This window comes from Gallinula chloropus (genome assembly GCF_964237585.1).
Source record: "Gallinula chloropus genome assembly, chromosome: 2".
Classification (NCBI taxonomy): domain Eukaryota; kingdom Metazoa; phylum Chordata; class Aves; order Gruiformes; family Rallidae; genus Gallinula; species Gallinula chloropus.
In genome coordinates this window covers 37,087,242-37,102,025 of record NC_140086.1, presented here as the reverse complement: position 1 = coordinate 37,102,025, position 14,784 = coordinate 37,087,242, and the positions used below count along the sequence as shown (strand labels likewise).

General features: G+C 36.5%; 1 protein-coding gene across 1 annotated transcript in view; it reads left to right on the top strand.

The window, feature by feature from the left end:
* The window catches only part of PREX2 (phosphatidylinositol-3,4,5-trisphosphate dependent Rac exchange factor 2), a gene marked incomplete at both ends in the record, with an annotated part of 182,558 nt that overhangs the window by 95,577 nt on the left and 72,197 nt on the right, over window positions 1-14,784 (top strand). The window contains 7 exons of the mRNA XM_084260599.1: window positions 97-189; window positions 1,463-1,611; window positions 3,943-4,028; window positions 6,327-6,463; window positions 9,670-9,787; window positions 10,625-10,809; window positions 12,941-13,102. Coding sequence (XP_084116725.1) covers window positions 97-189; window positions 1,463-1,611; window positions 3,943-4,028; window positions 6,327-6,463; window positions 9,670-9,787; window positions 10,625-10,809; window positions 12,941-13,102 — 930 coding nt within the window. The remainder of the gene's footprint in view (window positions 1-96; window positions 190-1,462; window positions 1,612-3,942; window positions 4,029-6,326; window positions 6,464-9,669; window positions 9,788-10,624; window positions 10,810-12,940; window positions 13,103-14,784) is intronic.

The window sequence follows — 14,784 nt, the reverse complement described above, 5'->3', positions numbered from 1 at the left end:
AATAAATTAACACTGTGTATTGTTATTTAATGGGGATATATTTTAGCTCTTCTTAATGACTTTATGAATAACATTTCGAACAATTTTATTTTTCAGATTAAATCTAATGAAGGCACCTATGGTTTTGGTTTAGAAGATAAAAATAAGGTGCCAATTATTAAAGTGGTGGAGAAAGGATCAAACGCTGAGGTATCAAGTATTATACATTATCTTCCCTGTTTTATTCTCTTGATCACAGGTGTATATTTTGTACGAAAATCTATAGCAGTTGAAGGTAACAATGACAACTTTCCAAGAAAGCAGTGGTTATGATTTTTTTTTAATATTGTTTTACCTGTTATCAACATCAGCAATCATTTTCTGCTCAGATAAATTGTCACATTGAGTGGTGATATAAAATTTATCATTTTGGCTTTATACATTTTATTGTATTCCAGGGATGACATTAATTAAGAGCAGAATAAAATTTTTTGGTACAATATGCAACTAGTATAAAGCTAGTCTGAGAGTTGACCTTGATATATTTCATGATAAAGGATGTATCACGGTTTGGATAAAGTCTAGAATTTGAGAATCTGAATGAATATATCACAGCCTTTCTGTTTGCTGGCATTGCTTTAGGTGCTCTTTGGGTAAATCCATATTCTACTGAGCTGCATAGGAGTCTCTGTATATGTAAAGATAAGGAATAAGAGTCTTCCACAAGAGAAAAGATTTCAACCTAGATATCACACCTTTCTATATCTCATGGTGGAATAGAAATTTAAGATAAAAATAGTTACAGCAAGTCAATAACATAATAGAGACACAGAGCTATATATATATACAGGGTGATTTCTCGCATTCAGGTTCTGCCATGAGCTCAGATGATGCCCAGGCTTAGTCAGTGTCCTGAGCTGCTCTGTGTATTCCTGCCATCCAGCTGATTACAGTTAATTGTTATTAGACTGAAGTTAACTATGCAGTTTGCCTTGCCATACCTTTGGCTCAAAGGCCATGAAACATTTAAGATTTTTTGTTTTGGAACTTAAATATTCACTTACTGAAATATGAATCAGATCTTTCCTTATGAAAAGAAAATTTAGTTAATTTGGAGAATGGTGTATGGACAAATTAGGTAAAATAAAAAAAAAACCCCAAAAAACTGTCTCCATGAAAACTGATGTGCAAATTATTACAAATACTGATACTGTAATACTGTCATAAAACCTTGGTTAAGACTAGGTCTTGTATTTAGGTCCCTTCAGAATGAGTGTTTAATGTACCCTTCATCTCAATTTAAACCAGTTCTAGAAGTGTTTTGTGGTGGAAGTCTTTTGTGCATGGTATGTAAAGGAGGCATAAACAGCATAAAGGAAATGTGCATGTCGTTATTCCTGTTGGGGTTGCATACCAGAAGAAGAAAGCATGATGTTAGTGGTTATAAAAGGCAAACATGTACACAACTGTTATTGTTTTCTAGATGGCAGGCTTAGAAGTTGGGAAAAAAATCTTTGCCATTAACGGTGACCTGGTTTTTCTGCGACCCTTCAGTGAAGTGGATTGCTTCCTGAAAGCATGTTTAAACAGCAGAAAGCCCCTGCGGGTTCTTGTGAGCACTAAACCACGGGAGTAAGTTCTCATTCCTTTGGGGGAATTTTTTACAAACTACAGTCGAAGTGAATTTTAAAAGACCAGTGAAACTTCAGGCAGCACTGCTGTAAAGTTATTTTAAATGCTGTATCTAATCTGACTTTGGAAAGTGAAGCAATTTGATCTGCTTTGAATTTATTGCGTTTGTCAGTGGGCAGAAGCGAAACACAAGTGCTTTAGATCATCAGCTCTACCTCTTAAAATATGTGCGGGAACTGCTAGTTTAAATGAAGTTCTCTTGACTGTGTGGACAGTTTTGATTGCTTATCTCTCACTGTGTTTATTAAAGAAGTTCCTCTGGGGATTATTTGCTGGGTTGGTAGATGTCAGATTCTGTGATCTAATGGCCCCCTTTAGCGTGTGTGCTCGTTGTGTAAACAGCAGGAGCAAGTAAACAGCTTCCCTTCGGGTACATTTTTGTACACAGTGTTGACCATTCCTACCTGAGTGCAATGTGGTGCCTAATGGCTGGATTCAGTAAGTATGTAAACAAGCAGAGGTCTATTAATAAAGTTAATGGAATTGTTACTAATTTATACATACCAAAGATAAAGGAGAGTAGGAAATGGTGGTCAGGAGTAATGTTGATCAAATTTGGCAGCAAAAGGAGGAACTATCATCTGTTACCTGACAGCACAAGCAGAGTGCCTTAAAAAAGGCTCTGGTTCAGCAGTAGAATGGAGACGTATTTCTCCTGTTAATAAGTGGAGGTGTCTCAAGAGTTACAGTGACACCCAGAAGGAGGAAAGAGAAAACATGGCATAAAGATCATAACCTGGATTGACAGTCCAAAAACCCTACCCCAAACAAACAAACAAACAAAAACAGCAACAAAAAAATTCAGTAGATGATAGGTTTTGTAGCAAGCACAAAAGGCGTGTCTTGGCCTTTCTTTAATGTAGAACTTTGTTTAATTTGTGACACAATTTCCCACTGAAAATTTGGGTAAGTTTCAAGGTAATGGAGTGAATGGAGGGTTCAGAGGAGTTAAAGAATATGTTCCTCAGAGCTGCCTGCTTTTTGTCCGAAGCTTCTGCTAGTAAAACTGTGTTAGCAGAAGAGACTGTTGTCTCCTAAATTCTTAGTCTAAACTGCCAGTGATGGTCTTCCATAGCTCATTAGCATGTTCAAAAACATTTTCCTAATGAAACAATATAGATTGTATCAACCTTACTTAGTGTATAAGAATACTTAATGTTGCTACACAGAGGAAAATATGTCAAATGAAAATTTATTAAACTCAGGAATATTCTAATGGTTTTAAAAAAAAAATTAGAAATTTCAGTGTGTTTTGGATCTTACATTGATAATCATCTCCAAATAATAAACATTACCTATACCAGAAAAAAGAGGAATGTACAAGAAATGATTTAACGATATTATTCAAAACTACATGTAAATCAAGTTTATTACAGTCTAAATATATTTTTGAAATCACTTTTCAGCATAATTTTGAATTTGTCTGCTTTTGCACTGGCAAATGGAGCTCCGGGCAAACATCCCTTAAATTTTAATGGATCTGGCTCTGGAAGTAAAGGCTGCAAAGTTCAATCAGCGCAGTGTGTTATGCATGACCTAACTAGCTCTGATAAGGGCTAGTGCAGCTGTGCTGCTTTTCCTGGAACCTGAGCTGACACCATGTGGATATGCTAGCTTACTTTGGGTGAGCTCAGGGGTTCATTTTAAAGAGCAGATGTGAATTTTGGTTGGCAGAACTGTGTTTTTGCTGGTTATGTTTGTCAGTAGGTTTATTACCGTCACACTCAGATTAAGTGGGCATGTAGCACAATGTGCTTGCAAGTTATATGAACAGAAGTAGATGATTTTTGCTTTGCAAACCTCAGTACTTTGCATCGCTGCTCAGAAAAACTGCAACAAAATATTTTTTCAATAAAACTCACCTAACAGACGCTTAAATGCTAGGAAATTGCAGTATGTATCTGGTCTCTTCAGCCTTCTGCAGCTCATCTGACAAAGCCTGCCCAGGGCTTTCAGTGTTGCAGTGCTGTGGCAACTTCCTCAAATCACAGAACCTGTGGGAGGAATTTCCACGTTATGATGATGCTTTGGTTAAAATCAGAGTATTAAATTTCCCTGCAAAACAGTATTGGCTAGCTCAGATTGTTTTTGGTAGCTCAGCTTGCACTTATTTCTGATGTCAGTGGTGCACAGTATTGGGAATACAAGTGGTGCTGAATCTGAAGTAGTGAATGGAAAGAGTGTAGTCTTCCACCCTTGTTGCTGTGATTTATCTTAAATAACAAAATGCTCCCTTTTGCTGCATTTATATTGAATCTTTGCTTGTATCAGGACAGTGAAGATTCCTGACTCTGCAGATGGACTTGGATTCCAAATCCGGGGCTTTGGTCCATCGGTTGTCCATGCTGTTGGGAGAGGTAAGCTGTTGAGGTTGGACTCAATGATCTCTTGAGGTATCTTCCAACCCCTAAAATTCTGTGATTCTTTAAGAGCAGTCAGTGGTAGTAGTAAAACCTACATTTAATATCTAAATGGCATGATTGAGATAAATAAAAATTAGGTCTAGTGATTCACCTTAGATTTTATCCACACCCCCTCCCCCACCCCACCATGTAAAAAAGTATATTAAATAAAATCAAATGAGATTATTTTGTGATTTTACACCTCTTAAACTTTGGATAGATTTTCTGTCTTCTTTTTGTGTGTGCATGTATTTATACAAGTGTAGGAAAGTTAAGTTAATGCCATGCATTCTTTATGGACTAAGGAACAGCTGATGAATTCACCTTCTCCAGTGAATGGGTGTTAGGTACCACTCACATCCTGTGCTTTAATTTGTTAGGTGGCCATGTGGTACTGCAGTGTTTTGAAAAAAATTCACAGAAAATGCAATTTTCACAAATCTTTTCAAGGCTTCTAGTGACCTAGCTTGTTTTAGTAATTGCAGGTGTTTCATCTGTTTTGTGATGTGATTGTCAGATGCTTGCCATCCTAACTCAATAGGTTCTTGACTGGCGCACTGGGAATGAAAGATGTTGAAACATTTTTTGTTGCTGTTGCATGTAGTCAATGTTAGAGCCAACTAACACTTGTGTTTTCAGCTATTGTGGGGCATTTGTGTTCTTTTTTCTCCCCTCTTCCCTTTGTGATTGAGGAATTTAATGCAAACTGATCTGCAAAGCAGCCAGATTTGAACAGAGCTCAGTTACTTTTTTTCTAGTCTGCGGTGCCAGAAATTAAATTTTCAAGAGAAAGTCTAATAAACTACAGGCTGTGGATCTGATGTGATAATTATTTCTGCACCTGGATCTTGATTCAGCTGCCTATCCTTATTCATTAAGCACCTACTTTATTCCAATTAGCCTCAACAATTTGTAAGTGCTTGCTTGTGTGGTTTGCTAAACCTGAAAGATTGTAAGCATATGTTTAGATACTGAATTGGGACCCTGGGTTTATTGAAGAGAGGATTTTTTTTTTTTTAGATACATTTATTAAGGCCGATTTAAATGTTTATTTTTAAATCCTTTTTGGGGGGGATTATTGCAGTAGCTGGTAATGATGTAATTTCCAAAGACTTTCTTTGATGTTAGATTTTAAAATGTAGCTATCATGTAATGTAGTAGTAGCTAAAATGAGGGAAATCCAACTATATTCTTTTAAGTTATTTCCTTTTCAGATGTGCTCAGTTGACAAGTCATGATATGGATTTTCTGTTTGTCAGCCCTGCAAGTCCAGTCCAGCCTTTTTCTTTCATAGCAGCTAGCTCCTGCACCTCAGCCTTGCAGTCTCTAGGCAATAGATTTTTGATTTTTTTCCTGGCACCTTTGTGGCAGTATCAAGAGAGACAGAGAGAGGCAAACAGAGAGTTCAGGTAGCTGGAACTAAGGTCATACTCCAGCAGGTTGTCTTTCAGGAGCAGGCCTGAGTCACACTGAAAAGACCTGGAGACAGCTGCTATTTTTGTAGTACCCATTCAGTGAATAGAAGATTTTCCCAAGGTGGTTATTCCGTTGTGAAAATAAATCACCGAACCATATATTTGATGTTGCTCAAAGAGGATGTTTTGGGGGTTTTTTTTGTGTGGAAGTTTTCCCCTCAAAAATAATTAAATCTGAGATCTCCTACTTGATTATCTTTGGGCATTTTGATTGAAGCTATAAGGAGGCAGTCTGTTATAATTGAATTGGTTAAAGAGATTAAAATAAGAGCAAGATCTGTGGAAATGTCTTCGGATAGTTCACCTAATATTCAACAAGAAGCTATGTGCTTTGGTACTTCCAATGAATTGTCAGAAAGCTTCTGTTTTGTGTGTAAAATAGACACGCCTGAAGTAGTCAAGAAGCTCATAAGCTTGGGGCTTATAAAAGAATTCAGAATAAAAGTGGTCTAAATTCTAATTAGTGAGTTTTAAGCTAGAGCCTTTTTATCCTTTTAAAATTCTTTAACAGAAATTTCCCCATTTTCATATTGTTAATCAACATTCGTTGTATAAAACAGCCTTTAGAAAATTATAGTCTCTTTTTATGGAATCATCTGCTGGGGTACTCCATTTTCTTGGAGTCCAGCTGACTGGAGAAGCACCCTGTGGCCAGGCAAAGTGTTTAGGAACTGATGAGAGCAGATTGTGGTTTAAAAAAATGAGCTTTTGGACTGTGAGCCTTAAAGGAGAGCTTTAGGAAAAGAGTTCTGTTAACTGTGTGGGTTTTTTTTAACAGGGACGGTAGCAGCTGCGGCAGGTCTCCACCCGGGCCAATGCATAATCAAAGTGAATGGAATCAATGTCAGCAAAGAGACTCATGCAAGTGTTATTGCTCACGTCACGGCGTGCAGGAAGTACCGGCGGCCAATGCAGGTAGGTCTTACTTGGTCACGTTGCAGATTTTCTTCTGATTTTTTTTGTGGTCACAGGAAACAGTGTGGTGTTTATCTCTGTCCTCCTATCTGTTGTGTTTGAGTGGGAAGAGGGGAAAGGAGGGATGAATAAAAGTGAAGGGTAGCAAGTCGAATTATAACAGCTAAAGGCTGCTCAATATATTGCTGATTTTCAAGATCTATTTAATTTCTGCACTGAAATCTAAGCTTATAGTTAACATTTTTTTTCATATGGTATTTTCAAAGGATTGTTTCAGGTGCTTCTGTAGTTCTATACAGAAAGCATGAGATATATCCTCATCATGGTGAGGAAGACTTTACACAGCTCACTGCCTGCCCAGTAGCAGGACAGTGCAATGCAAAAAGCTGATCTTCATCCAGAATTTTGTAACACTTCAGCACATGGAGAGCAAAGTGCACATATTCCATCTGTAAACGTCTCTGTATTCCCATTACATTCCAATCTTGGGAATAGACATACATTCAAGTACTCAATATTTCCCCTTTTTTAATATAAGCATGCAATTTTGGTTATCATCATCACGTTGTTTTAGCAGAAAATCTCAGGCTTCCAAGACACAAATTTAAGGAGGAAACCCCAAATCAGCTGGATTCCAGAATATATTTTATTTAAATTGCTGCGAATTTTTTTTAGAAACTGTAAACCAATATCACTAATTAATTTCACAATCTCACAGCGCACGTTAATCAAGAAGAAAAATCCAATTAAAATCAAGCTAAACCCTTCTCCCACACCAACTGCATAGATATAAGAATTATAAGAGTTAGTTAGACCTCTGCCATGCAAATACAGTGTTTATAAAAATGTTTGTCTGGATATTTCTGTTTAAACTTGCAGTACAGAATTGAAGTTGTTGCGTAGCATGCCAAGATCAATCTCACCTGTTCTTTCAAGGAAGATGCACTCTGCACAAGGCAGTCTCTTTACCAATAGCAGCAAAATTGGCTAGCATGAAAGATAAATTAAATCCTTTATAGCAGGTCTGTTCTCTCCCTGTGTAACTGTGGAGTTCCTATAGAGATTGGTGACATTCAGAGAGGACTGATTAATGTTGGATGGCATGAGTGCCTTGCCATGCAAAGTTACTGATTTTTTTTAACCACTCGTGTAATATGTTGGAGTACATAACTGTTTTTCCTATACAGAGTAGTTATTTAAATCTTAAATTCAGCAAATAACAAATAACTAAAATCCCTGGGAATAACAAGAAAAACTTCTTACGGGATGTAGTACTATCAAATGCTACAGGAGAGCTGTCTAGACCGAAATAACAGGCAGTATTCCCATTGGTGTCAAGACAGCTAAAATTTCATTTCCTATTCAGAAATTAGGGGTTTTAATTATTTGGGAAATGACTATGGATTTCTTCTGTTTTGTAAGTATAGTGTATTAGCCTATCATTTAATTAACATGAATTTTGCAGGCTCTCTTGTGGTTGGCAATTGCATAATTGAAAGGGGATCTTTTTCTGTTTCCTGTACGTGCTGCTTCTCAGGGTGAGGAGTCTTCCTGCTTGCCTGGAGCATGAAGTTTCATTTCAGATTCTTGCAGTGTGAATTACTGTGTAACTTCTCTTGAACAATGTTTATGTTCTTTATGTCTTGTCTGGATAGAGGAAATGAAAAGCAGATTTTACTTCTTGGAATTAGCAGTTTCTTTGCAGTTATGCTAATCACGGTGTATGTGACAGATGTATGCTTAGTTTGTGCCTCTGAAATGCCTTTGGAGAACATTGCTCCAAATCCTGTTGTGTTGTATCTTGTGTTCACTTTTGAAAGAGGGACTTCCAGTTCTTCCATAGTAAGTTCAAATAATGTAGGAACCCTTTGATGTGATGTATATCTCCTATTAGAGGTTGGCATGGTAGTTTTAATGCTGCCAAGCAAACCCATGACTCCACAAATAAACAGCCAGCTTTCAGGTGTACCTGCAAAGAATAGTGGGTTTCAGAAGTGTTGCACTTGATCAGCTTGTGCATGGGTATCTTCCAAGAATCAGCAAAGACCTCTCAAAATTAAGCTTCCTTATTAAAATATTTCAGTGCCATTGAGTGAAAAAGGAAGGCATGGGTGAATCTAAGAAACCAAGAGACAAATAGTACATTAATCATATGAAGAATTTAGTTATCTATGATTAATGGGATAAAGATAGCAGCTAAATATTGTACATTAGCAAAGCAGAATCGTGTGCACTTGGCATTTTGCATGCAAATTGTAACATCCAGCTTAAACTTTTGCTATCCTTGCTTAACTTTGAATCCTCCTGCAAACTTCTTTGTAAAATCTATGAATTCAGGTTAGTTATAACCATGTCATTTATTCTGCTGTAGCTGTTGGAGAAGAAGTGTTTCAGTGACTGTCCAGCTTCTTTTGTAAGGGGAAGAGTAGTCTGGAGATGCCATACTTGATAGGTCTTTCCACAAGGATGTGATGGGCATGTGGCTAAGTGAGGGGGAAGAACTAGGTGTAAGACACACACATGGCTTCTTCATAGGTTGTGTGACCAAGCTACCATTCATGGGCTTGCATGTCAGTCAGATCAAATCATGGACTTTTGGGGCCTGAGATTTTGTCTTTTTTGGGGTTTTCTCCCTAATCTGGGGGAAAAATACATCTAATGAGATAGCTGTAGCAAAGGGAAATATGAGTAATGAAAATTGTAGTGTATATTCTTATCACCAGGGATACACGGGTGATAGAATAACTGGACATACTATCTCTTTGGTTGGTATTCCATAATAATTGCCAGCATATTTGTGGATATTGAGCAAATTTAGCAAGGCGAAAAACAGTTCTCTTTATTTTTTTCACTATTTCTTGTCTCAAATACTTTGCAGTCTGCAGTTTGATTTGAAATGTCTTAAATTATTTTTGGCAGAGACATGAAACTGATGGATGTCATGTTGTCACAGATTTCATACTGCCTCATGACAGTATACTCTGAAATAAAAAATAAGTTGACAAAATGCTTCAGATGGTTTTAGACAAAGCCAAAATTCTCTGTAATTTTGAAAATATTATTTTGAACTTGAAGCTCAGAAGGCAATAAAGTTGGTAATAGGGAACCAAAGCAACTATTTCATGTTGGAGAGCAGTGAAATAAGTTGCTATCAGTTGCAACTGCAAAGCTTTTCCTAGCTGTTTTATTTTTGGTTGTTTTTTTAGCAAGATTCTATACAGTGGGTTTACAACAGCATTGAAAGTGCACAGGAAGATCTTCAGAAAACAAACACCAAGCCCTCTGGAGATGATGGAGGAGATGCCTTTGACTGCAAAGTGGAAGGTATGTGATGCTCGTTTTGATTTTGTTGTTGCTTAGAACATGGGTGTAGTAGCAAGGAAAATACAGGCTTATTTTCAGAGAGGAGATTGCAAGCAGACTGTAAGACATGTTTTACATATGGATTTGATTTTTTATGTTCTAAAGATGTAAATTTGACATGCTGTTTCCTGAAAATTATTTTATTTCCCATTTTGAGAAAAAGCTTGTGTGAATACTTTAGGGAAAATCTGTTCAATTTTCATTCATAGGATGTATAAACCTAGGAATTAGATGTTATTTTTTCACCACTAGTAATCATTTGAGGTTAAATTAGATGCATTAGTCACTACTGCATCAGAAATAACAAATCGGCCATCCTTCAGATTATTTTCAGGTAACTAACAGATAAAGGTGCATTCATATGCATCATGGAAATTAGAGACAGTTAACATGTGGACTGTATGTTCTCTGGGTAACTTCTGATATTTTGGTTTCATTTCTGAATGTTGACACTTTTAAATGATCATTTTCTTCTAGCCTGCTTAGAAGTTCTCAGTTTTCCCTTTTTTTTTGGTTGCATTTTTTATGTTTCTGGATTGTAAAACAGTTGGATTAGTCCCCTTCAATAACTGTTTGTGATTACTGGGACTCGTCTGTTCGCTTTAGAAATCTGGTGTTTTAGCATCCATACACCTAGTGGTACTGTGGTTTTGAACCATTCAACTGGTAGCTGGGGTTTTTGATGAACATTTTTAAGTAGAGCGATCAGAGCATACCAGTTTCTTCAACATTTGCCTGTGTTAACTTGCTTAATGGCCAACTCTCCTCAGCTGATTTGTGTTATTTTCTTTATTCTAGAGGTAATAGACAAATTTAACACAATGGCAATAATTGATGGGAAGAAAGATCATGTGAGCCTGACTGTTGACAATGTTCACCTGGAGTATGGAGTGGTTTATGAGTATGACAGCACAGCTGGAATTAAGTGCCATGTGTTAGAAAAAATGATTGAACCAAAGGGATTTTTCAGCTTGACTGCAAAGGTATGCAGCATTTTTTGTATGTATTAATTCTTACTATGCTCAATACCAGTGGAGCAACATCTGTCTTCTTCTTGTTCTTAGTATTGTGCGTATTTCATTTAGTATCTTATAACTAGTCACTTTTATCCCTCTGACATTTTGGAGGCTGATTGTGTACTTGGGAAGCAAGCTAAAGCATGGGGTGGTTCTAAATCGAGCCTCTAAACTGAAAAAATCTTAAAGAACATTAAAGTTTTCCATTCCTTCTGCACCCCTCCCTTTGGTCTTAGTTCTCAAATAAACCTTCAAAGAAAGTCAAAGACTCACTGAACTACCAAAACTTGGTGAACGTAGGCTGTAGTTTCCAAAGTTTATTTATTCTCATCAGAATTGCACATGCAACTTTTAAAATCTGTTTCAGTAAAAGGAGCAGCACATCTGTCTTTTCTGTGTCTGAAACTAAAACAAGGGTGCAAATCTACAAGTGCACACATTAGCAAAACCACAGAGGAAGAAAAAAACAAGTGCAGCTTTTGGTTTACTTTGGAGTTTTTATTTTTTGAATATTTACAGATGGCAAAATCTGTTTTTGCTGTGAATGGGATGTGAATTTTTTTATATATAGCTGGTATTTTCTAGGTTAGATAGACAAATAATGTAGTGATGCAGCTCTTTTACTAAGTTTGGTTTTATCTTTCCACACACATAGGCAGGCTAACAGTACACTTAATAAAAATATGAAACCCCAAATTTTTTGTGACTGTATTTCTGTGACTTGATTTTTCCTGTTGATCTTTCCATCAGAAGTGTAAACCAAAATACTGGTCTTTTACTGAAATGACTGAGGCGTTAGTACATGTTTCTTTTCCCAGTCTTCCCTTTGCAGCAGGTCAGGTTGACAGAGGAGCAACTTCTGGCACCAACATCCTAAGATTTACTTGAGCTTGTCTAGTCAATGCTTCAAGTCATTGGTCCAAAATATGTTAATTCTGCTGTGTTTAGAACTTAATATAAAATGTTTATGGTATTATTTCCTAACTGCTTAAGAAATGTTCATCAGGGAATGTAAAAAATTTTAGTAGACATCATAGGCTTTCCTTAATGCCTTCCGCTGGGGAACTGAGAAAAACCTGAAATCTCCCAGGATCCAGTCAGAATCTGTGACATCTTGAAAAGTTCAGGTTTTCCACTCCAGAATTTCTACACATTGTTATTTTTTTTTCTAAATTCCTTGTTCAAGCTTGGAAATTGTACATTACATTTGTGGTGATAGAAAATATCTTAATATATGGCAGTAGAAATAAATTAGACACATAAGTCCCATCATGGATTAATACTGTATCATTTGTCCAGACTTCTGGATATCTTTAAAATGTGAGCCTTTTCTTATTTAGGTGCCTTAATCCTTAGTTTGGGTTTCTTTGTTAGTTTTTTTTGAGCTTATCTTCAGACTTGAACCCAACTGGGTTCCGTAACACCGTGAATTTCTATGCCTGAAATGTAACTCTAACTCAAAAAAGGGGACATATATACTACCCTCATCTCTTCAACATGTTGTTTTGGTTCTTTTTTTTTTTTTTCCAGTTTTCTATCACCATCATTTGCTGGTGCTGTTTCCATCATAGCAAAACTTCAGCCTTTGCTGGACAATACAGCTTATCCTCTTCCATGTTTCTTGTTGATAGATGCAAAATATAAAAGAGAATAACACTCAGTTTTCTTGTATGCTTTTTCAATATGTTGTTAGTGCTTAAACTGCCAGACCAAAGTTTTGCTACAAGTAATGAATTAATTCATCAGCTTTGCATAATATGTGCTGTTCAAGAAAATACAGCAGATAATGTATTTCAGAAGAGCCATAGTGGTTACATTAGTAGGAAATTAGTAGTAAATCCATTATGAGACAGTGTCACGAGAAGGCAAATAGAAGTACTTATTGTGGGTATAACTTTTGCAAGGGCTAGATTTAAAGAAGCGTCTTTTCTTCCCAAGTTTCCTTAATTGTTGCTATGTAGCACCTGAGATGTTAAAAGGCAACTGATTGTCAGGCTTTTCAGCTTTAATTATAAGGAGTGATAAGAAAGGGGTTAAGTAAGGGGCTATCTTAGTCATCTGATTTCATAACTTACTGCTCTTGTTTTTATTATCTTAGATTCTTGAAGCACTGGCAAAAAGCGATGAACATTTTGTGCAGAATTGCAACAGCCTCAATTCCTTAAATGAAGTGATCCCCACTGAGCTTCAAAGTAAATTCAGTGTCATTTGCAGTGAAAAAATTGAGCATATCTACCGAAGAATCTCGAGTTATAAAAAGGTATGACCAGCACGTCCTAAGTTTGGTAATATTTGTCTTTTAAGGGAAAAACAGGGGAATGTGGTACTGTGTGAATAGCTTTTCAAAATGTCTAATGCAACAACAAAAATATGGTTAAAAGTTTAGCTATTTTGAGGCATCAATGCCTAAACTGAGTAATTGCATATATTGTTTTCCAACCAGGCTCTTTACTATCCCTTTTTTTAGACTCTGGGTAGATTGTATCCTTTCTTGTTTGCTGTGTTCAGTTGTAGATTCAATCAACTGCATATTTCCTGTGAAAGGCCCAGCATTCTTGTAAAGTGCCTTAAACCAATACTCCAGTGAATTTGCAGATGTTAACCAAAAATGAAGCAATAAAAGCAGAATTGTATTCTTCCTTCTCATGCATCTTAATTTTAAATACCAAACTGATACCCTTTTATTCATCTTTGGTGCCCTTCAGATTGGTATGCCTTTTTCTAGCTTGACTTTTGATAGTAATAGTTCTGTAAATTGCTAGATTAACTTGTGTTAGTAAAACATTATGGCATGGAAGAAGGGAGAAGGTGCTGACTTTCATACACTTGAGATCTAAATTAATGAGTATTGAATGAATAAATAACCCTGAGTATGACCTCTAGTTCAAGATATCTTTAAAAAATATTCATTACTTTTAACATTAATGACAGTGTATTTAGAATTCAACTAACGTACAGGTGGTTTATACTTCTCCTATAGCCAAAGAATTTGCACTAGATGTACAGTCTCTTTACAGAACACCAAGACAATAAATGAAATTTTATTGTGTTATGCTGCATATGAAATGAACGGCCTTGGGGAAGTTTTCATAGTGCTTAGCTGTCTAGAAGCAGATACTGCTGAGACAAACTGCACTTTCAAGCTCATCTGCTCAAAAAATCAGTAGTTTCACAGTTATAGCTTTTAATGACAATTAGTAATGCAATGAATTTCAGGAATAGACATGTCGTTTTCTTGGCAAGGTAAAGGTAACCATAGTTACAGGAGACTTTCTGAGCCCGGCTTGGTTCCTGGTTTCACTGTGAAAGTTTGAATTCTATAAATAGAAATCCTGTAGATTTCTGCAGTTCCTACTATTATTATTATTATCAGAACATTTTGCTCATAATAGACCTCAAGTCCAGTGCCATGAGTCCCAGATGTTTCTCAACACATATATGAAAAGAATTCTGGGCCTGACTTATGACCTGATTAAATCATAGCCAGGCATTTGGTCTCTCTGGAGCAGGATGTGTGGGAGATTGAGATGTGAAATATGTACTGCTTGCAGGAACATTTTCATCGTTGAATGTCCTTAGTGCCCTTCTTAACTGTGAGTACATTCTTCAGCTTCGAACAATTCCATAATTGGATTTCTTGTAACCTTCCAGATCTTGTTCTGATACAGAGATTTAAATATAATTAATCAGTCAAATGTTCATCATGCTGAAGTAATAGGACAGCAAAATAAACAGAAATTTAAATCCCATCAGAAAAACCTGTTGTTATTCAGAAGGGCCATACCTTTGTTCAACAGAAGTGGGCTAGAACTTGGCTAGATTGAATCGGTACTGACATGTATTAGGGAAGGAACTTTGCAAGATAACTTTGAAAATTCTTGCACATGAGCTGTGTTCCATAGATGAGGAAGGTCAGTGCAGTATTTTGACTGGAGAGGTACT